The 21,962-nt window shown below is 40.7% G+C and overlaps 1 protein-coding gene across 6 annotated transcripts in view; it reads left to right on the forward strand.

The window, feature by feature from the left end:
• The window catches only part of LOC111238621 (transducin-like enhancer protein 3), a 31,164-nt gene extending 11,197 nt beyond the window's left edge, over window positions 1-19,967 (forward strand). The window contains exons 7-21 of one of the 6 annotated variants that reach the window (XM_022768206.1): window positions 662-766; window positions 6,541-6,745; window positions 7,492-7,550; window positions 10,408-10,530; window positions 11,266-11,316; window positions 11,728-11,883; window positions 12,840-12,975; window positions 13,587-13,759; window positions 14,365-14,441; window positions 14,570-14,819; window positions 15,632-15,879; window positions 16,088-16,235; window positions 16,486-16,636; window positions 17,837-17,913; window positions 18,426-19,967. In XM_022768206.1, coding sequence (XP_022623927.1) covers window positions 662-766; window positions 6,541-6,745; window positions 7,492-7,550; window positions 10,408-10,530; window positions 11,266-11,316; window positions 11,728-11,883; window positions 12,840-12,975; window positions 13,587-13,759; window positions 14,365-14,441; window positions 14,570-14,819; window positions 15,632-15,879; window positions 16,088-16,235; window positions 16,486-16,636; window positions 17,837-17,913; window positions 18,426-18,533 — 2,067 coding nt within the window. In that variant the 3' untranslated portion in view covers window positions 18,534-19,967. The remainder of the gene's footprint in view (window positions 1-661; window positions 767-6,540; window positions 6,746-7,491; window positions 7,551-10,407; window positions 10,531-11,265; window positions 11,317-11,727; window positions 11,884-12,839; window positions 12,976-13,586; window positions 13,760-14,364; window positions 14,442-14,569; window positions 14,820-15,631; window positions 15,880-16,087; window positions 16,236-16,485; window positions 16,637-17,836; window positions 17,914-18,425) is intronic. The other 5 variants (XM_022768210.1, XM_022768207.1, XM_022768208.1 and 2 more) reach the window with 5 other exon arrangements.
• Window positions 19,968-21,962: the final 1,995 nt, after the last annotated feature.

A 21,962-nucleotide genomic window follows, 5' to 3' on the forward strand; every position in this document is an offset into this window, starting at 1 on the left:
TTGTGTCAACGGCATCTTATAATACTACAAGACATACAGTCATTACTTATTAGGAATACAGATTTGAAACAGTCGTCTTAATCATGAAAACATTATTGAATTGAGTTTTACCAGCACAGCCCCACTCAATAATATATTTGAATAATAAATGAATAAATAAAAACGTGTCAATTATTTTAATCACTCAGCATTACCAAAACATGCTGCTCCCTTTCCTTCTCCTTGTTATTTAATAAACTGCCAAACAAAATACAAAAAATAGAAATGATAGTTCTGCCAAACTTACAGGCTTTTCTGAAGAACAAAGCAGACATGACTAAACATGCAAGGAACTAAAACTGGCTGTCCTATAACTGACAACAGATTTCAGTTGTAGTCGTTTTATTCACTCTGACCACCATTTCTCACTGCACGACACACACAACACATACAACACATACTGAGGGTTTTTCTTTTTTTTTTTTTTTTTACTGTTGTATCATTGACTTTAAGTATGATTAAATGACTTCTGTGCATTGTGGAGCATATTTTTCCCCTCAGCTCTAAAGTGCCTATTTGTGCAGGTACCTACTTGCGTAGGTAAACCATCTTTTTTCAGTTTGACTTTGTAATGAATTCTTTACCATCAGGAATCTCATCTTTGTGTTTATGTGTCCTGCAGCATCAACAGCAGGTGGCTCAGGCTGTTGAGCGGGCCAAGCAGGTGACAATGACTGAGCTGAATGCTATCATCGGGGTACGTGGACTTCCCAATCTGCCTCTGACTGTGTGTATACCCCCTCTTCTTCCTTCATTTGACCTGAGGCAAGGGGGCAAAACTGCATGCAGAGAGGAGAACGGGCACTCCAATACAGACATATAGGCTAGTCAAGCATGCTGCATTACGCAGGTTTATTTCACCTTTACATGCTTCAGCTGAAGTGTTGCATTTCAAGGATAACCTCGGAAAGGGCAATAGATTCAGGAGGAAAATAGGGGTGAAAAGGAAATAAGGGTAGCTTAGTGTATTAATCTGCAACCATTTTCTTCCTCCTCTCTGTGGCATTTGAATGTTCAGACTGAATACAAACTAGCAATGCCATGTCCTCTTCATTCATGCAGACTTGCCCCTTTCTCCAGTGGTTTATTATGTTTTTATTTGATTTCACAATCTTTGCAATGTGCTCTCAATAATGTGTTCACAGCTGTAATTTCACTGATTGTTGGTTAACTATGACCTGTTGGCATGCAGGGTGCAGTTCCTAACAGCAGCTCTGCTCTGATTTTCTCCTCTCAGGCAGAGTCAAAGAACATCTGATATACAGTAACGCAGTCCAGGCTGAGATCAGATCATGGTGTTTCTCAGATTTCACTTTGGCTGCACTTTAATTAGATAAAAGGTTCCAGCCAACAGGCTTACCCCTACTTCTGACCCAATAGCAGGAGGAATTAGAGCGGTCAGGTTAGGACAAGCATTGTGATTGCAACAGAGATTACAGCAGTATGGACTTAACAGGCAATGAACATTAGTGAGGTGTAGTGGATAAAAGATTTAGACTGCGCTCAAGCAATGTCGTCAGAGTGGGAGGAACAGGAAAGTCACCTGTTATTCAAAATTGGGAGCGTTCACACATTATTTCATGATGGTTAAATCTGCTAGTGTTGAAGTCACATCACTGAAGTAGCCTAAATTAGCTACTTTGTGTTGTGTTATGCATTGTTAATGCTTTATTAATGAATGAAACCAGACCCTTATAAATACTGTAGTATGTAGTTCCCTTTAAATTAACCATCTATTAGTGTCAATATTTGATTTTTATTTGCATGTCACTACCAGCCATTGTGGATTCACAGTAGTTCTTTAAACAGTTTTTTTTATTGTAGTTGTTTTTGATATCGTAGCTGTCCAAATTCCTGATATCTCAAACTTGGAATTTGAACTCAGACTACTGTGAACATTTTTTCTCATTCATCATAAACAATCTGAACAATGTGACATGTATGCAGCATTACATCTGCTACATCTGCTTGGTACATTTGGCCCTGGTACATTAAACTTGGTTACCCTTATAATACTAAAAGTCTTATTTTCTTCATTGTTCAATGTTTCATTTGAGAGCATCTGCAGCAATCCAAACTTTATTAGAGGAAAAGAGTGCACTTCAAAAATCAGTAATTGACCTTTTAATTGTAGCCACAACCCTGAACACACAAAATCCACTCTGGCCAAATACACTTTTTAGTTATTTGCTCTTCCATCTGCTTTTATTTTAAAAATTGAAGGCTTGCTGCTTTTTAATAGCCAGCTTGGACCCAGATGGATAACTGACCCTTTTGATTAGCCCTCTGTAGCAGGGGTTAGTGAGCGGTTAGCTTGTCCCAGTGGTAGGGGGTCAAGTCTAATGAGAGGTGGATATCGAAATTCGATTAAGGTAAATGAGCCAGGAGCACAACCCCCAGTTTTCAAGGTAATTACTTCCTATTTCCTCCTTTTTTTTTTTCTTTTCTTTTTTTCTTTTTTTTTTTTTAAACCGGCACCCACAGACTGTCTACCACAGGAGTGACCCTGCCTTCATTAAGGGTGGGCAGGACCAGACAGAACACACACACACACACACACACACACCCACACAGGGAAACAGACTTTAATTATTGGGGTGAAGACCTGGCAGGTGATCAATCTCCATGTCCCCACAGTGTGAGTCCTGTCAATAAAGTCTCAGTGATATTCAGAGAGTATCAGGCTCTGGCAGCTTTCTACAACCGTTAGATCAGAAACTACATCTGAGTCACACACATGCACGCACACATGCACAGACTCACGCTTCTGGCTGAACTCCAAATCCGATGATAGATGTTTGCCCCACAGGGACCACCTGCAGGACTAGGTGTCAACATATGATCCAATACATTGATACATATTGGAGTTATAAAGTCATTTATTCAAGCAAAAAGACCAAAAATTGGCTGATTCCAGCTACTGGATTGAAGGGAATAATTTGCTACATTTTGTATCATTGTAAATTAAATATTTTTGCGTTTTATCTGATGGTTGAATAAAGCAAGCAATGGGAAGCTGTCACCTTGGTACTGTAGAAAATTGGTATGGAACTTCATCATGATTTTCAGATATTAAATAGACTTCATGAATAACTGATAACTAATAACTAAAGACAATGGAAATAAATGTTTCAACCCTAATTTCTGTTCAGTTTTTTAATAAAATAAAAATATTCAAAGGTTGAAAAATGAAAATATATGAAAAAACAGCAGGGACATATGAAAAAGGGGTCAGAGGTGAGAAAATATTGAGAAATGTGGTCCAAAGTAAACTAGTAGTGAATGCCATGATGCGTTTTGTAACGGTTAACACAGTGTTAACACAATATTAAACTTTACAAGAACATGAGTTACCTACAACCTGAGTGGCCTGAACTGAACTGGGTTGAAAGAAAAAGATGCAAACTAGCCTTCATTTGTCTACACTGGTTTGCATATTGCCAGAGGTGATATATGAGTTTGATTTGACAAGTGTCAGAGGTGTTGTCTCATTTCCATTATTTCAACATAAGGAAAGATTGTACTTGGATAATGGTTAACGAGTCAGTTATAGGCTGCCTGTTATTTATCACCCACCCTTATATCAATGCTAATCTGTGGAGAACACAGCTTTTATACTGCCTGGTTTTGTTTTTGATGTCACTCTGGTTCATTTGCTAACAGTGATCTCTTCTGTGAAAAATTTGCATATTTTATTTGGGTGTGCCTATTTGCTGTAATACAGAAGGTCATATTTCCATCTGGTTTGAGTGTGTCCACAGTGACACACACAGTGGTTTGACTCATCTGCATCTACACATTTCCTACAAGCAGTTAAGGTTTAAGGATTTTTCAGTGTTTCAGGATGAGGATACATGGACATGTCATGATTTTAATCTTTGATAGCTGACCATTTGTATTTTGTAATTTATATATAAAGGACTAATCGATCAATCAAGAAAGTTGAAAATGCAGATACACTGATGAAATAACCATTAGTTACAGCCCTAGTTGTGGTGCTTGTATCATTTCTGGCTGAATCTCTCCCTCTCTCCTTTGAACCAGCAGCAGCAGCCACCTCATAGTGTCTACCCAGCCTTCATGGTCAGTGTTCAGGGAAGTTACGAGACATAGAAAGCCAGTCTATTTTTCAAGTGTTTTGCTTACTGGCAGTCTGTGTTTTTGTGAAGGGAGATGATGCCTTTTGGAGACAAAGCACGACTTGGGTGTGTTTGGGTATTTTTGGCAACTTGTCCTTTGTCTGCATGATTCGGGTGGCAGAGTTTTGACGGCACTTTGTTCATATGACGACTAACCTCCAAAACGTTTCCTGCATCTCAACTCTATTCCAATACTGAAATCAGTCAGGTCTGTTTTTAGGATATGGTGTTGTCTAATCCTTGTCGCAACAACTGAGGAAAATTTGTTGTAAAGCACAGGATAAGTAGGTAATGTGGTGATCATTGCCAGACTTATTAAGCCAGTCTGCCAGCTGGTTTGTGCTGCTGCTGTTGATGCTTGTTCCACCTGACAGTACTGTTCTGCAGGGAGCCAGCTTCGCCTAGTTAACTTTAATTGCCTGTTTCCTGTGGAAGTTGCCTGAGCTGCAGCGGCATTTACACATAATGAAAAAAGATAAGTGTGAAAGGAAGCCAGCTCTTTATCCATGAATATTGAATTGGAAGCAATTTATTTTCTGAAATTTTCCCTCTTTTTCTCCACCCCCCACCCCCCCAGCCACTCCCTTCCCTCGTCTCTCCCCGCTCCTCTCCTCAGCCATAGCTCGCTAATGAGGCTTCTTGATAATGATCCCTGCACGCTTTTTCTCATTAGGCACACTCAATAGGGACGTCCCTGCCTCAAACCCTTGCTCTCTCTCTCTCTTTCATTCTCTTGTTATTTTCTGATTCTGCCTCCCCTCCTTTTCTTGTTCTGGTTGCCCCTTTCTCTTTTTTTGCTTGCTTTTCCTTTTTCGCAACAAATAGGCTTCTGGGCACACCAGTACAATATCGATTAACAATGCCGCCCCTCAGTTGCTTATATCCATTGTGCGATTCCAGGTCCAGCTCGACATAATGAGCTGACTGAATAATGGCCAGCTGCTAACTAAACCTTTAAATGTGGTAAGCCAGTAGATATACCCTTGTCTGGTTTTTCCATTTTATGTAATGAATGTATGGATGAGGTTATTGAAGTTCTGTCTAGTGAGCAGAATAGCAATCATGTTTTTTTCTTTTTTAGAGAGGCAGTTGATGGATGTGCTAAGTGTTATTTAACCTTGTTTTAAAACACTTGCTTCCCTCTTGCCTGAGTGGTTATTTAACTCCTGTCTATCTACTCACTCCTCTCTGGTTGCCTCTCTCATACAGACATTCATGGCCTCTTGGGAGGTGTGTGTGTGTGTGTGTGTGTGTGTGTGTGTGTGTGTGTGTGTGTGTGTGTGTGTTCTCTCCACTGTGTCTGTGCTTAACAGCATTTTGCTAGAGGAGTGGGCATGCTTGCTTGGTTTTCCAAAGTGTTGAAAGGTTTTCAGGTTTTCAAGTGTAGACCTATTGATTTTTAACTGTCCCAACTATGACTGGAGCACGGTGGTTTGGGAAAAATGCTCTGTGTCATTTCTGACAACCAGGTAGTAGTTAACTGTTATCACATAAAGGTATTGTAACATTAATAAGAAACAATAAGAAACTTGTAAAGCAACATTGTTGTAATAAGTGAGGAGTGTGATATGAGAACCAGATCTGTGATATAAACCTGGAGGCACAACATTGTAGCTCATTTGTATGCAAACCTTTGCACAGAGCTGATTCAGTCAACTTTGCATTAGTGCTGAAAGTATTAGTCAATCAACACAAAATTAATCAACAGCAGTTTTAATCATCACTTGTTTAAATCACCAAGCATAAATGTCACATATTCTGTGGTTCCAGATTTTTAAATGTGATGATTTCCTGCTTTTCCTTTGTTTTAAATTATTCTAAATTGAATACATTTGTGTCAAACAAAACCAGATATTTGAAAACATGAGAAATTAACATTTTTCACTTAGCTTTTATTAGTTGTTTAATTAATGTGATAAATCAGCTGAAATGTTGCAGGTTGTTAAAATGTGACATGTGACAAAGTCATGACACTATAGTCTATTTTGAGTTAATAATGCACAGCTAAATGCTAAAGACCCTGAGAAGGTGAGAGTAATAACACAGCGTTGCTTTGAAAATGAATGTATTGTACTGTTTATTCTACTGTTTCAGTTTTCCAACACTTTGAATCAGACGATAACCACACTGTACATCAACAGCTATGAACAGAATCTGTTTTCCCTCAGACAGTGAATGAGCTGGATCAGCATGTTGGCAGTCACTGTCAGTCTGCTATTATGCATAAATGGTTTGGCCTTGAACTAAACGTTGTCAAAGCCAGCTCTAATGCACGAGTAGAGTGCGGTCATTCATGGATTCACTTCCCAGCCGACCCATTTGTCCTCTGTCTTGTCTCCTGTCTCTCTGCATTTGTTTACAGCAGCAGCAGCTTCAGGCTCAGCACCTCTCTCACGCAGCCCACGGCCCTCCGGTCCAGCTGCCCCCACACCCCTCAGGCCTGCAGCCGCCCGGCATCCCCCCTGTGACAGGCGCTGGCTCTGGCTTGTTGGCTCTGGGTGCTCTTGGCAGCCAGGCCCACCTGCCTGTAAAGGATGAGAAGAACCACCATGACCTGGAGCACCGAGGTGAGGAGCACAGCCTGCAGCATGTTAGCACTGATGGGTGATCGTAATTGCCAAGAACAGGTTTTACCATCCAGATACATTTATCATAGAAACATGTCACTGTATGTTTTTAAATCTAAGTGTTTATGTACAAAATTACTGGGTGAGGAAATATTTATACATCATGTATAGCATAATTTTTTTGGCCTTAAGCCATGATATATTTTGACATGAAAATAAAAGTGTAGTTTATACTTTTATTGGGAAACAGGAATGAAAGAGTTTGTAGAAGTTTGAACTGCCACTTATGTAGAGGATAAACATGTTTAATAAATGTTTCATCAAGTCTGCAGTTGTAAATGTTAATACATAATTATTAAATGGGCTTGGTCCAGATGTTCCACTGCCCTTTCCCAGAAGGTCAGAGGTCAATCTATTTGAGAGTCTATCTGATGAACTTAATATCTGAAAATGACAAAACACCAGCCAAGGTTTTTCACAACCTGTAGTTATCCTCAATAATGGCTAATAACTGATAAATATTCAATATATAATTTGTTAAGCATTAATAAAACAATTTTTTTTACAGCTTATAAGCCCTTCATAAAAGTTGCCGTATTAGAAAATGGTAACAACATGAATTATGCTGTGCTTCACATATGAGAGTATCCTTTTAGTTGAATAATAATTTTATTGCTGTTACCTGATTGGACTACTCAGTTGTGGTGACACCCATACTAATTTGTGTTTTGCTTTCCTCTCTCCTGGCCCCTCATCTTTTCACTCGCCTCTGGCCATTCCTCTGAAAGAACGTGAGTCGAGCACGGTACGTTGACTCTCCGTCTCCTGTGTGTCTCTTGACTTTGCCGGTTCCTGGCTCACTTTGTTTGGTGATTAGGTGTACTTTACATAGACTTAAGCCCACTGTTCAGTAGAAATTCATGCTCTGTGTGTAAGAACATACACATTTTTGTACTCTGGGGGGTATAAGCTGACTGAAATCAAATAATGAAGTCTGGCCAAATAAGCCAGTGCCATCTAATCCAGGTGGAAAATGACTCCAATCACTGGGCAAGGATTAGTAGTCAGCTACCTCCTTTAATTTCAGCACAATTAAAAGCGACTTTGACTCTCCTTCTCCTCTTCCCTCACCATTTTAAAGGATTTACTGTTGCATGTGTCCAATGCCGGACTCCTTTTCATCTTCTTTTATCCACCTTCCTCTTTTTAATTTGCATATACCTTGTATTTTCTGCTCTCTCTTCTTCTTATCTCACTCATTCTCTCCCACTCTGTCTCTCACTATCCCTATCTGTCTCTTCCTTCTCATGTTAAAGTCCTTGTTTATTGGACTGGCTTAAAGCTCTCAGTTAGCTTGAGCATAACGCTCTGTTGGATCTGCTCGGCCAGATTGAGTTCCCATTGACTGGCCATCCTGAATGGGCCCACTCATGTCTGAAGGGAACCCAAACTCTCCCTCATTTTGTGTGGTGACGAGCAGCTGCCAATTCCACCTTACCTTATCTCCCCACCACCCTCCCTCTCTATCCTTTCCAGTGCACATACACACTCACATGCTGCTGTCTTCCTGTCCTCTTGTCTCAGGTCATCTGATACCAAGGTTGGAGACAAGTGCAGGGTTATTGAGTCTAAGCAATCCTTTAAAGGTCACAGGCTCAGATACACAGACAGGCTGTAATGCAGAGAGATTTTTGCTTGTCAGGCAGCATCTTCACACCATGCCAGACTAAAACTCTTCTTGTGGCTTTTTTTCCACAACAGTAGCTGGACAAATTTCCATATTTTGACACTGGAGGGAGGGATGTGGAAATGGCAGAAAGCTGCTGGGTTGGCTGAAACCTTCAGGAAAAGTCTGACTCTGTGTGGTGGCCAAGGCAGGGGCAATTTCTAAAGGGGGTGGTATAAGTGTATGTGTGCATGCTATTAACTGCCCAACCACAGTGTTTTTTTAAAATCTTCACTCTCCTCGGCTCAGGAGGTCTTTTTTAATGCCATCCTTTCACTCGGTTCTCAAGCTGTTACCTTCTCTGCTGCTCTTCTTTCTCTTTCCATCTTTTGCAGCCAAGATGTCAGACATCTTCCGTCTCCCTCTTTCACCACATCTTTCTGTTTCTGATGAAGGCAGGGATTTGTTGAGCTGCCCAACAGTGTGGGCCGGCCTCAGGGTTTGCTTGCCTTTACCCCTCCTCTTCCTCCTCCTCCCTCCCTGCCTGTCGGGTTGTTTGGCAGTGCCACCCCGCCACACCATTGCCCAGACTACAAAAATCCCGTTTGCAGCTTCTGAGAGGGTGCCAGCCTGTCCGGGCATTCTCACTAGTGGGGAGAACTCATTGCCACACTGCTACGCTCTCATTGCTTGCCAAGTTCCTTTCCTGTTTTGCTCTCTTGTCTTTCTTCCTCTTTTTTTTCTCATTTTCTCACTCTGCCTCTTTCATGGCTCTTTTCTTTGCTGGCAACACCCTCTTTGTGTCTTCACATTGCACTCTTGTCCAGGTTCCCTCAATGGCCTCTTTCTTTCCTTCCTCTTTTTTATTCTGGTTGATTTTCATGAACTTTGCTGTCAGTCATTTTCTGCTGTTTTGTCACTGACATGCCACAGTGCACCCACACTCAGAAACTCTCCAGCAGTCATTAACATTGGTTGTACAGTGACAGATCCTGGTCACTTTTGTTTTTATTTGCATGTACTTGCATGTCACTGTCAGAAAAAAGTAGGAATGCAAGCTGTGTTTGGTTTGAATTGTTAATGTTGCTCCAAGCGTGTCTGTCCAGGTCAGTCTGAGGTTCTACAAGAGGATTAAATGTCAGGTTGAGTGTTTATCTGTACACCAAATATCCCATGCTGCACTCTGCTCCCTCACTTCTACTCAATCTGCTTTACGCATCACCTTGCTGTGAATTAATGCTTTTGTCTTCCAGTAGCATTTTGTGTTCAGTGGTATTCTGTGTGTGTGGGAGTTTGTTCAGCTGTCTCGTCTATTTCCTACTTGCTCCATTGCCTTGGCGGCAGCAGCAGGGCTAAGCTGTCCCAGAATCCTCTCCTGTCCCTTCTATCCCAAATCAGTCCAGTTCAGTCTGGGAGCATTGTACGTTTAGCTTTACAGTCAATATTGTCACTGCTGTGATAAAGGAAAAGGCTCCAGAGCCATGCCTGGACTTAAATGTGCCATTTGACAGTTCCTGGCTTTTCTGGTTTCTGAGAGTTTGTCGCTTATTTGTTTGTTTCGGAGGGTCTGTCACTATAATCCCCAAAACATTCACTTGACGGAAGGACATGTGCTCACAGGACAGAGCTTACTTTTTTTGTTTTTTACTCTTTTCTCATCTTAACTTACATCTTGCACCCCAAGCCAACAAAGAAATGTATTTATTTGCATATTTGATCTCTCTCTTTGTCACTCCACATCATGTCATGATGGGTTAAAATGGAGCAAGATTACATTACAATATTGGCCATGCTTGCATCCTCACCACTCCCTACTTACTGCAGCTGTACATGATGCAACACAGTAATGTTCACAGAAGGTGAAGCATATCGTTATATGGTACAGATTATTATATGGTTTTCAACAGTTTTCTGAGGATGAAGAGTCAAATGCATAGCAGACTCAGAGGGAATTGGAGACTGATTGTGTGGTCTGTCTGCATGTTGTTGTTGGCAGAATAACTCAGTGTCGCCATCAGACAGCCTGCGGGCAGCGAGTGAGAAGCACCGTGGCTCTTCAGATTACGGTCTCGACTCCAAGAAACGCAAAGTGGATGACAAAGACAACATGAGCAGATATGTGAGTGTTTGTCTTTATTGGTTTCTTTGTTTGTTGTGTTCACATTAATGAGTTGCTGTTGATGGGATCCTGAGCTTGTTTCTGCTTGTATTTCAACACTGATTAACTCAGTGTTGACTATATTAGGCCACTCTTAAAAAATGTTACCCTTGAGGCCAAAAGTTAAAACTAATTAACAACCACTTTATTACTTGTTCTTTCATTATATGACCACCACTGTGTTCATAATGCTTTATTTTCTGGGTCTATAAAATCCTAATAATATCTAAGAACGTGTCCTGGAAGGGGGCATGTAGTGGCTGTAATTACAGGTAAAATAGTGTTAAATTCAAACAATTAGTTTCCTAGAATCAACAAATATGAATTTACTTGGGTTCAGATGGACCAGGAATTCGTCTGGATATCAGCAGTCTAAGAACTGTGTCTCCATTGTCCTTATAATTACTACCAACTTTTACGCAGAAAGAAAGAAATTGTAACCATTAGGAATGACTCATAAAATAAAGCATTACACAGTTTCAGTTCAAATTCTATGTACAATATCTCAAGCAAATAAATAAAGGCTATGGTTGACAAACTTTTAAAGCAAAACATGTTACAGAGTACATAAAGCTGATGTGGTCCTTTATTTTGATCCAGCAGTCAAAAACTTTGACGGTGTATGTTCATGTTCACTGTAATTTTAGCACTGTTATTGGACTCCAGTAAACTAAGCCCATCACTCCTTCATTTCAGGACAGTGACGGAGACAAAAGTGACGACTTGGTAGTGGATGTTTCCAATGAGGTAAGACTGCGTTAGAACGGAGCTGCTCAGTCACATTCCAGTGTGAACGCTGCATAGAATCTAAACACAGCTCTCCTTTGTCTTTGTTGGTAGAAGCCTCTACACTTTTTTACATTGTTGCCAAAAAAGTCTGTCACAATATTGGTTGTGTGTGCCATGAGTGTGTGCTTACTTGCTGTATATCTTTTGCCACTCATGCAGAAAGTAAGACAAAGAATACAAAGAGAAAAAGGGAGTGACAGGTGAATGAAAAGTGTGTGTGTGTGAAGGAGACTACGAGCACGCATGAGTATATTTATCTGTGTTTGTACATGAGGCCCCAGTTTGTTTGACCTACATGTACATGCCAGTGGCTTTCCTCTGCTCTGTTTGCTCAGTCTTTCTTTCTGTCTGTCTCATTTAACGCTGTAGGATCCAGCCACCCCTCGAGTCAGCCCGGCTCACTCTCCTCCAGAAAATGGCCTGGATAAATCACGAGTCCTGAAGAAGGATGCTGCCCCCAATAGCCCTGCCTCTGTCGCCTCCTCGGGCAGCACACCATCCTCCAAAGCAAAGGACCACGCCCATGTGAGTGTGAGGGACACATTGAAAGACTACAGAGATGATGGAATAAGGAGGTTACAGTGGAGGGGGTGAAGGGTGAACTGACAGACTAAAGGGCATTTGTCAAGTGAAGTAGGTGTCTGTGTGAAGGACTAATACGCAGAAAGCTTAGCAGTTGGCTGCTATGAGGGGCTTGAAGGGGTAGAGGGTAGATGCACTCTCAGGAAATCAAGCCCTGTGGCTCACTCCTCTCAATCTCCTTTATGGCTTACCCAATAAATGGTCATTTCTTCCTCTGCCTGAGGCTGTAAATAACTCAGAGACACAGCAGCAAGGGAACTGCTGTCTGCTTTTCTTGCTTCGTCTCAGCTTCTACCCCTCAAGCCCCCATTTTCTCTAATACTGAAGCTTCCACTAACCAGGCTAAAACAGTCCTTCTGCATCGGTTTTACATAAACCATTTCACTAAGGATTAGGATAGATTTGTAGTCCACATCACCACCCTTCACCTCCCATGACACCCAGCTTCTCTCTGTCCCTCATTAGTGTGTGTCACCAGGCTAAACCCCCACTCCTCTAACTTGATCTGCAAAGGAAGAAGAAGATGGATTAATTATGAGAGAAGTGTTTGGGCCACCATCTTGCTTGTCTAGCCACTCTTAAGAAGCGTGACTTCTAAGCAAAGGTTTATGCCCCTATCCCTGCCAGATACACACACATACACACACACACTGGCTGTAATGAAGTGTCAGTGTTAGATTGGATTACCTTGAGCCATCCACTCAGATTGTCACTCTGGATTTCCCTGCCAATGGGGGTATTTTTGACTCACTGGGGGATTTTCTTACTCTGGCATGGACACTGTTCCATTTTTGTGTGAGTGTGTGTGGCTGAGAGTGAGAGGAAGTGAACTTACATATTTCAGTAAGAGGATACAAAACAAGGTTGTACACAAAGGTCAAAAAGTATATCTGTTTTAGAATGACAAGTCGTCCACACCGAGCCTGAAGTCCAACACACCTACACCAAGGAATGAGGCGCCGACACCAGGAACCAGCACCACTCCAGGACTACGGCCTCTAACAATGGGCAAACCACCCGGCATGGAGGCATTAGGTACGTAACAAGTATCTAACCTTGCTGCCACACTAATTTACTGATTGACAGAAAAATAATTGGGTAATCAAAGTAATCAATTACTTGTTATTTATATTTCAGGCAAAAGTACAAAACTGCTTTGGTCCTAGCCTACCCATTTTCAAGAATATGTGATTTCAAAAACAAAGATTTCTAGGTTTTTGAGAGCTAGTTGGATAAAATAAGCATTTTAACAACAATCATTTAATTCAGACTTTAAGAAATTGTGATGAGCATTTTTCACTTTGTGACATTTTAAAGACCAGATGAATTAATCAGTAATCTGCAATTTATTGATATAAAAATAATGATGATATTGATATTTAACGTTCACCTTGGAAACAATAGTTGACAAAGCTATCTCAACACAAGGTCCACTTGTGGCTGTTCTGGAGCTTTTGATGATAGGACAATTTTCCTCAGAAGATGGAGTTTCCTCAGGTTTCATGGAAATGAATAAAATGGAAATAATCGTTACCTGCAACCCCACACTCATTGTAATAAGCCATAGTTTAGCATTTCTAAATTGTTGTCTCTCCCTTCTGCACAGTTTCTATGAAACAATTAAAAGAGTGTTTTGTCTTCTCTAGCTGCTCCTGCCCTTCGTACACCGCTGTCCATTGCGGGCTCCTATGCCACCCCGTTCGCTATGATGGGTCATCATGATATGAACGGATCCCTGACCAGCCCGGGCGTTTATCCGGGTCTCATTTCACCACAGATGAGTGCTGCGGCTGCTGCTGCCTATGGACGCTCACCAATTGTAACTATTCCAGCTTCTATATAGAATTTATGAATCAAATTACACATCTTCTTTACACATATTCATTCATATATTCCACCTCCATCAGTTTGACATAACAAGCCCTCAACAGCATCTGTATGAATTATCCACCACGGCTGTAGGTTGTAGAGGGATGGCAGAATGACTTTGAGAAACTTGAGCAGTCATCCTGTATTTCCATAACTCATTGTGAATATTTCTGCTTGGCTGGCTGCTGCTTGTTGTGTGTACATAATGAGAGAGTACAAAGACAGCCTAGCTCCTTTACTTTGATGTTAGTTAGTTAGCATTCTAAAGGCTTTAAAAAAAAAAAAAGGCTCGCCCCCAAAATGCATCTCCATGTTTGAAAATCTCCCAGGCTTTCATTAGCATTAGCAAGTGGGATGTTGTAGCCTTGTGCAAAGCTTGCCTGTATGCAATGAAGCTGAATTTGCACCTTTTGAAGGGATTTGCCTGGAAACAATGGTTCCTCGGGGTGTTAGCAGCTTAAGTGGAGCATAGTTTTCAATTTGAATATTAGCTTAGTCTAATTTATCTTTGCAGGTTATCTGGTGTTTAACGCTTCCCTGTTTTTGCTTGTGTAGGCGGGGTTTGACCCCCATCCTCACATGAGAGCTCCAGGCCTGCCAGCCAGCCTCACTTCCATTTCTGGAGGAAAACCGTGAGTATCTGTATTTTATTTGCATTCCGTGTAGACTTTTGTGTTTAACTAGTTTTTATTAACAGATAACATATACTATACTTCTTAGCTCAAACTGACCATCTTTCCCCCTCCTCTGTCCTCTGCAGAGCCTATTCTTTTCATGTGAGTGCAGATGGTCAGATGCAGCCCGTGCCCTTCCCTCCAGATGCACTGGTAGGCCCGGGCATTCCACGCCACGCTCGCCAGATCAACACACTGAGCCACGGGGAGGTGGTGTGCGCTGTCACCATCAGTAACCCCACGCGTCACGTCTACACTGGCGGCAAGGGCTGTGTCAAGATCTGGGACATCAGCCAACCAGGCAGCAAGAGCCCAGTGTCCCAACTCGACTGTCTGGTAACTACATGTTTTTGTTTGTTTCAAGTCATGGCAAGAGAAAATGTGAAATGTGTTTTACATGTGTATTATTACTGTAGACATTTCAAATTGGTAACAAGGCTTTCAACCAGAACAGAGACATAATGCACTTATATTTCATGAGGTCACTGAGAAGTTTTCTTGTGCTTCAAATGTAGCCTTCCCCTAGAACCCAACAGACAGAGATGTGAATAATTCAGCAAAGTGTCTCACTGCTGTGCTGAAATAATCCTTAGTGAGAAAAAAAGCCAGCTGAGTAATGATACTCTGATTGGCCAACCCTGTCTGCCATTACCCAGCTCATTACTTCCTCCCAACTGCCTCCCATTTCTCATTTTGATATTGCGGCTTCATGCTGCTCCACTCATATGGCCTCCAACACCCTTAAGGTGCGTCCAGAGTGCAATTGGGTCTTATAAAGCCATCAGGGTGCTGTTCTAATTCGACCAAGAGCGTTCACAGTCCTATTGATCTGTCTTCCTGCTCTCTTAGAGCCTGGCCAACAACTGCAGCCCCAGTCTCTCTCCTTGCAACTCTTGTTAAAGCAGGCACCATATCTTCACTATAACATGAAAGAGTTAGCTGCTTTTGAAAACTTCATGTCCACAAAAAGCTCCCCTTGAGAGTAACTGTAGATTGTCCTGATGTGGATACACGGAAGTACCCTGTTAATTTCTGTTACTTTGCAGAATTGTTACTGAGTTGGTTCATGTAGCTATTTCACATGTTGGAAAAATTACAGATAAAGTACATCCAGTTATTAAGATGCTCTCCTTTTGTTTGTGCTCCAGAACAGAGACAATTACATCCGCTCCTGCAAGCTGTTGCCTGACGGCCGCACCCTAATAGTGGGTGGAGAGGCCAGCACGCTGACCATCTGGGACCTGGCCTCACAGACGCCCCGCATAAAGGCCGAGCTCACTTCCTCTGCTCCGGCCTGCTATGCACTGGCCATCAGCCCCGACGCCAAGGTCTGCTTCTCCTGCTGCTCAGATGGAAACATCGCTGTGTGGGACCTCCACAACCAGACCCTCGTAAGGTCAGTACTGTGGCTCAGGAGATGTATTTTTATCAAAGTGGCAAACTTTTAGCACTTTGGATGTGTGCCACAGGAATTCTTTAATACACAGTTCTCTGTGTTTGAGGAATAAAATATTTGACCACCAACATAAGACTCCCTCATTGTAAGAATTGGGATGGCTTTCTGCTCTGTTCCTGACTTGATGTTTGGTCTTGTATTGTTTCAGGCAGTTCCAGGGCCACACAGATGGAGCCAGCTGTATCGATATCTCCCACGACGGGACCAAACTGTGGACCGGAGGACTTGACAACACTGTTCGCTCCTGGGATTTGAGGGAGGGACGACAGCTCCAGCAACACGACTTTACCTCACAGGTAGAGAAAAACTTGTATAAAACAAATGTGTCCTTGCTTTCATCCAATACAAAGTTATCTTACACATTCACTCCAGATGTCGCAATTACATCACACACAGTAGTGAAGATAGTGCGTATTTGTTCGTTAATAAGTGTTGCACAGATGAATGCACTCTGTGTGTCTTTTAAGTGACCAATAGTTGTAAAGCAGCAGTTGAAGTGATGAAATACTGTTGACACTTGCTGAACCAACTGTTCCCTTGGTACAGATCTTCTCACTGGGCTACTGTCCCACTGGAGAATGGCTGGCTGTCGGCATGGAGAGCAGCAACGTGGAAGTGCTTCACCACACCAAGCCTGACAAGTACCAGCTGCACCTGCACGAAAGCTGTGTCCTCTCACTCAAGTTTGCTTACTGTGGTGAGTAACATCAAAAAGGCACAGTCCTTATGCATTCAGTAGTACAGAGGATAAAGGTTTAATTGATGACAGTGATTTTGTCTTTGCCACATCAGGCCAAAATTTCCCCTGCACCAACACTTAAGGTTTTCATAATGAGTGTGTTGTTGCTAGATTTTGCTATGATAGTAATTAGATGACTGAGCAGAGTCATAGCCACTATTGAGGGCACAGAGGTCATGTCCTTTCCTGGAATATATAGGGTCTAATGATGTGAGGAGAAATTTACATTTGGCAGTTACACCCATATTGCATGTTTTTACAATTACTTTGACTAAATATTTTAAAATGTGAATTTTTGAGGGAAAATGAAGTGTTATCATGTTCTCCACCAGAATTACAAACCTAGTCCATAAATTCGTAGGTGGCTCATCTAAAATCCCTGCTGCTGCCCTGACGGCCAGATTTTTGACATGTAGATGCTGAAAGATTCAAACATCCACTGACTCATTTAGTCACTTGCAGAGGGATTTGTGAATGCAAATCCTGCTTTTCTAATTTTTGCACTAGTGCATATTTTATCTCAACTGTCTAAATTGCACATAATAAAGGCTTGCAGCTGTATGCATGAACAAGGAGGCTGTTATTTTACAAACATGCTCATTAGAGAAATTTGTCATTGCTTGTTCAGTGTAGATCATTCTGCCTGTTGGGCATACCAGCTGATTTCAGGTTTAGGGCTCTGACAAATTAAGTTTTACAGTCACCTCACTGACATATTTCCAGAAATGTCCTTTTTCATTTCCCCCTACAGCACAGTCTCCTATCTCTGCCACTACAGAACTGGTTAATTCAAATGATGCTTGCAATTTCAGAGCTCTCGCTGTCACTAATTGAATCATTAGCCAACTAGTCAGTTAGGTAATTAATCAGAGGGTGATTTAAATAATTATCAGAGTGGAAATGTGAGTCTCCTTCATTATGTTTATTACGTTATGTTATCTTTTTATGATTGTTTGTATAATGGCATTTTCCACTATTAAGTTTTTATGGTCATTGATAAGGCTACTACAGAGTCACATGTTAGTGGCATACAGCAAATCTCTACTCTAAGCCTAGAGAAGACACTGGTGAGCAGGTTTGTGAGGACAAACATGGCTGTGTGTTGAGCACACATACCTTCAGATTATGTTCTCAAGTCATCTGTTTCTCTGTTTGCAGGTAAATGGTTTGTGAGCACAGGGAAGGACAATCTTCTAAATGCATGGAGAACTCCTTATGGGGCCAGCATATTCCAGGTAACTAGGATAAACACACATACACAATTAAACTCAAAGGTATAGAGGGCACAACAGTCTCTGAGGGGGTGATTTCAAAAAATGACATAGTATAGTAAGACATTTTTGTGACTTACTATACTATAATCGAATCCCGCCTCATTCTCCTCCCACAGTTGAAAGACATGCACATTAGGTTAAAAGGCATCTCTTATGCCTTACCATACTATGCTATGATTTTCATTTAGTATAGCCAGTCACAAATGCTACAGTTTACTAAGGCAATAAAACGTCATAATATAGTAAAGCATAAAAAAAGTTACAGTATTCATGGTGACATTTTCATGGGATTTTACAACAGAAATTAAACTCATATCCACCATTTTATGTGTACTCCTGCTAGCCAGTGTTAGCTTGCTAGGTAGCGCTAGCTAACATGGTTAAATAACATCAGTTGACATTTTTCTGGTGAAATTAGGGACCACTGTGAGCCCCATATGAGGAAGATTTAATTTTTTTTTACACTTCCACAGTCGAAGGAGTCGTCCTCCGTCCTGAGCTGTGACATCTCAGCAGATGACAAATACATTGTGACAGGATCCGGTGACAAGAAGGCCACCGTCTATGAGGTCATCTACTAAAGAGAAAGCAGTCTGCTGCTCTGCTTCAGCACTTCTACTGAGATGACTTTTCCTTTTTTCCCTGACCATCCATCTGTGGACTACAACCGGCTGACACGAACTAGGGAACTTAACCGGTGGAAATTGATGGATCTGTTGGCCTATGGATGCTTATGCTGGAAAGAAGTTATCTTTTTTTTGTCCTTTGGTTTTGGAGGTTTTTATTTTTGGGTTGCACATTTTTTTTGTATCTCCTGATTTCTTTTTTGTTTTTCCTCTTCTGAGAATATTTGGGTGTGAAGCAGCGCTTCATTTCTTAGAACCTTGTTCCCCAGACATCTTGTGAAAAGTGTAGATATCGGATTAAATAAAAGACATTTTATATATATTATAAAAATATATATATTTTCATGTCCTGGGTGTACTTGTGATGATTTTTTTGGCCCACTCTCTCTTATGCCATGATATCTGAGTGGGAGAGCGGAACATAGATTAGAACTTTTTAACAATGTTACTCTTTGGTTTTCTAAAAGCACATTCTCTGGGCTGACCTTTTCAAACAGGAGCATGAAACTTGTAAACCAGGACATTTTGTGGAGACTTTAAAATGGCCTTTTGTCACAGTGCTCTTACCGGACGATGAAACCGTGGTCTAATCTCTAACGTGGAGCCCTCCGACTCAGGCAGAGCCTCTGCTGGTTTGGACCACTGTGGGACCGAGTGGGACGCTATGATTCAGGAAAAGACATGGATGTAAATTTAATTCATATATATATATATATAAAGACCTTTTTAAAGTGTACTGCTCTGTCTGTGCTATCTTTCTCTCTGTTTGTTTTACCTTGTTAGATTATGGGAGATAGGGAACGTTTAATGTTTAGCCTAACCCTTGGACCTCAGTTGGCAGCAGAAGCACTGCAGCAGGCACAAACTGAATGACAATGTGCTTTTTGCTAACTTGACGTAACATGGATGTTGAATTGCACCATTGATTTCTTGGCTACAGACTAAACTCAAACAGTCCAATCTGCACTATTGGAATCCTTGTGCCCTTGGTCTTATCAATATTCCTGGAATATGTTTGGTTGGCCGTGGTGGGTAGGCGGAGAGACATTTGACCTGATTAAATGCACAGATAAGTCTGTCTTTATAAAAAAAAAATGTTCAGTGCCTATAAATTCTCACAATGAAGGAGGGAATGGCACTTAAATGTGAACACAACAAAAATACACAAATTTGTAAACCAAGTGTCTCCGATGTTGACGTTAAGATGACAGTGAAAAATTCTGGTTTCTACACTGTGCTCCTGATCCTGTCAGCATTTCCCACCAGAAGACAAAAGGGGCGAAATGTGCTAGTCCCTCTGAACCACACCAAAGTATGTAGCAAATGCTGTCAGCACTGAAAAGAAATGTACAGTTGTTAATAAATCAATAAAACTGTTTTTGTATAATGGCCCATTTCCTTGTGATTGACCTACTAACATCAGGTGTTACCTACAAATTACTTTTTGATTTTCAGGAGCTTACGAAGGCCTTTGGGTTGCGTGAAGCAAGTTCAGGGTAGGTTTGAGTCTCAGCAACTTTACATCGTTTTAAAAAGAATGGTTTAACATTGTGGGAAATGCGTTTATTTGCTTTCTTGAAGAGCATTAGATAAGAAGGTTGATACTAATGACACATCTGTACTGTAAATATAAAGCTACAGCCAGGAGATGGTTAGCTTAGCCTGGCTCTCATGCACATGGGTGTTTTCTAAGCTGGTTCTGGTATTTTAAGACTCAATATATTTCAATAAAAAGGTAAATAAATTGTGGCTTTGACATTTGGACCATCACCCAATGAAAGTTATAGAAGGGAAACTAAATAAATGGAAAATCTGAGTATTTAAAAAACACTGTAGAATCCTGGTCAAATTTTTCAGAGTAAAAAAAAACATGTAAAGAGCTTGGCTTACATTTGTCTGATGGTTTTAGCTCACCTTGGTGTGTCTGCCTTTGTGAAATCTTGTTGGGTGTCTTCCTAAATTCCATGCTGATCTCTGTTTAAAGAGGAAAACACAATATGAAAAATATTAGTGTTCAGATGGCAGGTGAGATGGATTGACACTTGACCTTTTGTTAAATTCTAGGCTGAGAGTTATTTACTGCTGCAAAGCTAGGGTCACATAACCGAAAAGCAAGCTAGGGCTACTGCCAGCGTGCTGACAATGTTGAGACCATCAACTGTTGGTTTGACCATGTTAAGTTTAAATTCTAAAAAATGGCACAATAGATATTTTTCAGTTGGAAGTTTTCATACATATACGTGTTGCTGAGATTTGACCTCACTTTACTGTTGCAAGGCTTGGTTTGAAGGTCATCTTTGCCGATTTTACTGATGATTGGACACAGTATATATGGAAATAGATCTCATTTGATGAAACTCAGCTTGATCCAAGGAGTCCATTGTAACCGAAATTAGGCATATGAACTTTGAACTGTTGGTGGCGCTAAAGCACTTGGGGCACTGACATGAAATTCCCCAATCAGTGTGCCAAACTTCAAAACTTTTTACCATACAATTTCAGGGGGCTACCAGACACTCCCATGGCAGAAGAACATTATGGTGATGAAAAGTTACAAACACAACAGGTAACCACGCAGTTCCGCTGCGTGGCCCCAATAACACAGTAACATATTGCAATCTGAATAAGCTCTTAAACGTAGTTTTTAGATTTTGTTAAGTCGTTTTTTGACATTTTATGCCTTCCTATAATATGTTGTTCTTATGACTTTTTATGCCTTATTATAATATGTTGTTTTTTGACATTTTTTTGCCTTACTATACTATGACGTTTTTTGACATTTTTATGCCTTTTAACGCCTTACTATGGTATGGCGTGTTTATGATGATGTTTGTTGTTTTTATGACTTACTATACTATGTTGTTTTTAAGGCTTTTTATCCCTTACTATACTATGACATTTTTGTGACTTTCTATGCCTTACTATAATGTCACGCTTTTAGGACTTATATACTATACATACTATAGTATGTTGCTTTTATGCCTTACTATACTAAGTTGTTTTTTGACATTTTTATGCCTTACTATATTATGACATTTTTATGACTTTTTATGAATTACTATATTAAGTTGTTTTTTGACGTTTTTATGCCTTACTATACTATGGCTTTTTATGCCTTTCTATACTATGCCTTTTTATGCCTTATTATACTATGATCTTTTTATGACTTTTTATGCCTTACTATACTATGATGTTTTTATGACTTTTTATGCCTTATTATAGTATGATGTTTTGGGGACTTTTTATGCTTTACCACACTATGACTTTTTATGCCTTATCATACTATGATCTTTTTATGATTTTTTATGACTTATTAAAGTATGATGTTTTTATGACTTTTTATGCCTTATTATAATATGATGTTTTTGGGACTTTTTATGACTT

This window comes from Seriola dumerili, unplaced genomic scaffold, assembly GCF_002260705.1.
Source record: "Seriola dumerili isolate Sdu_G_001 unplaced genomic scaffold, Sdu_1.0 BDQW01001449.1, whole genome shotgun sequence".
NCBI lineage: Eukaryota > Metazoa > Chordata > Actinopteri > Carangiformes > Carangidae > Seriola > Seriola dumerili.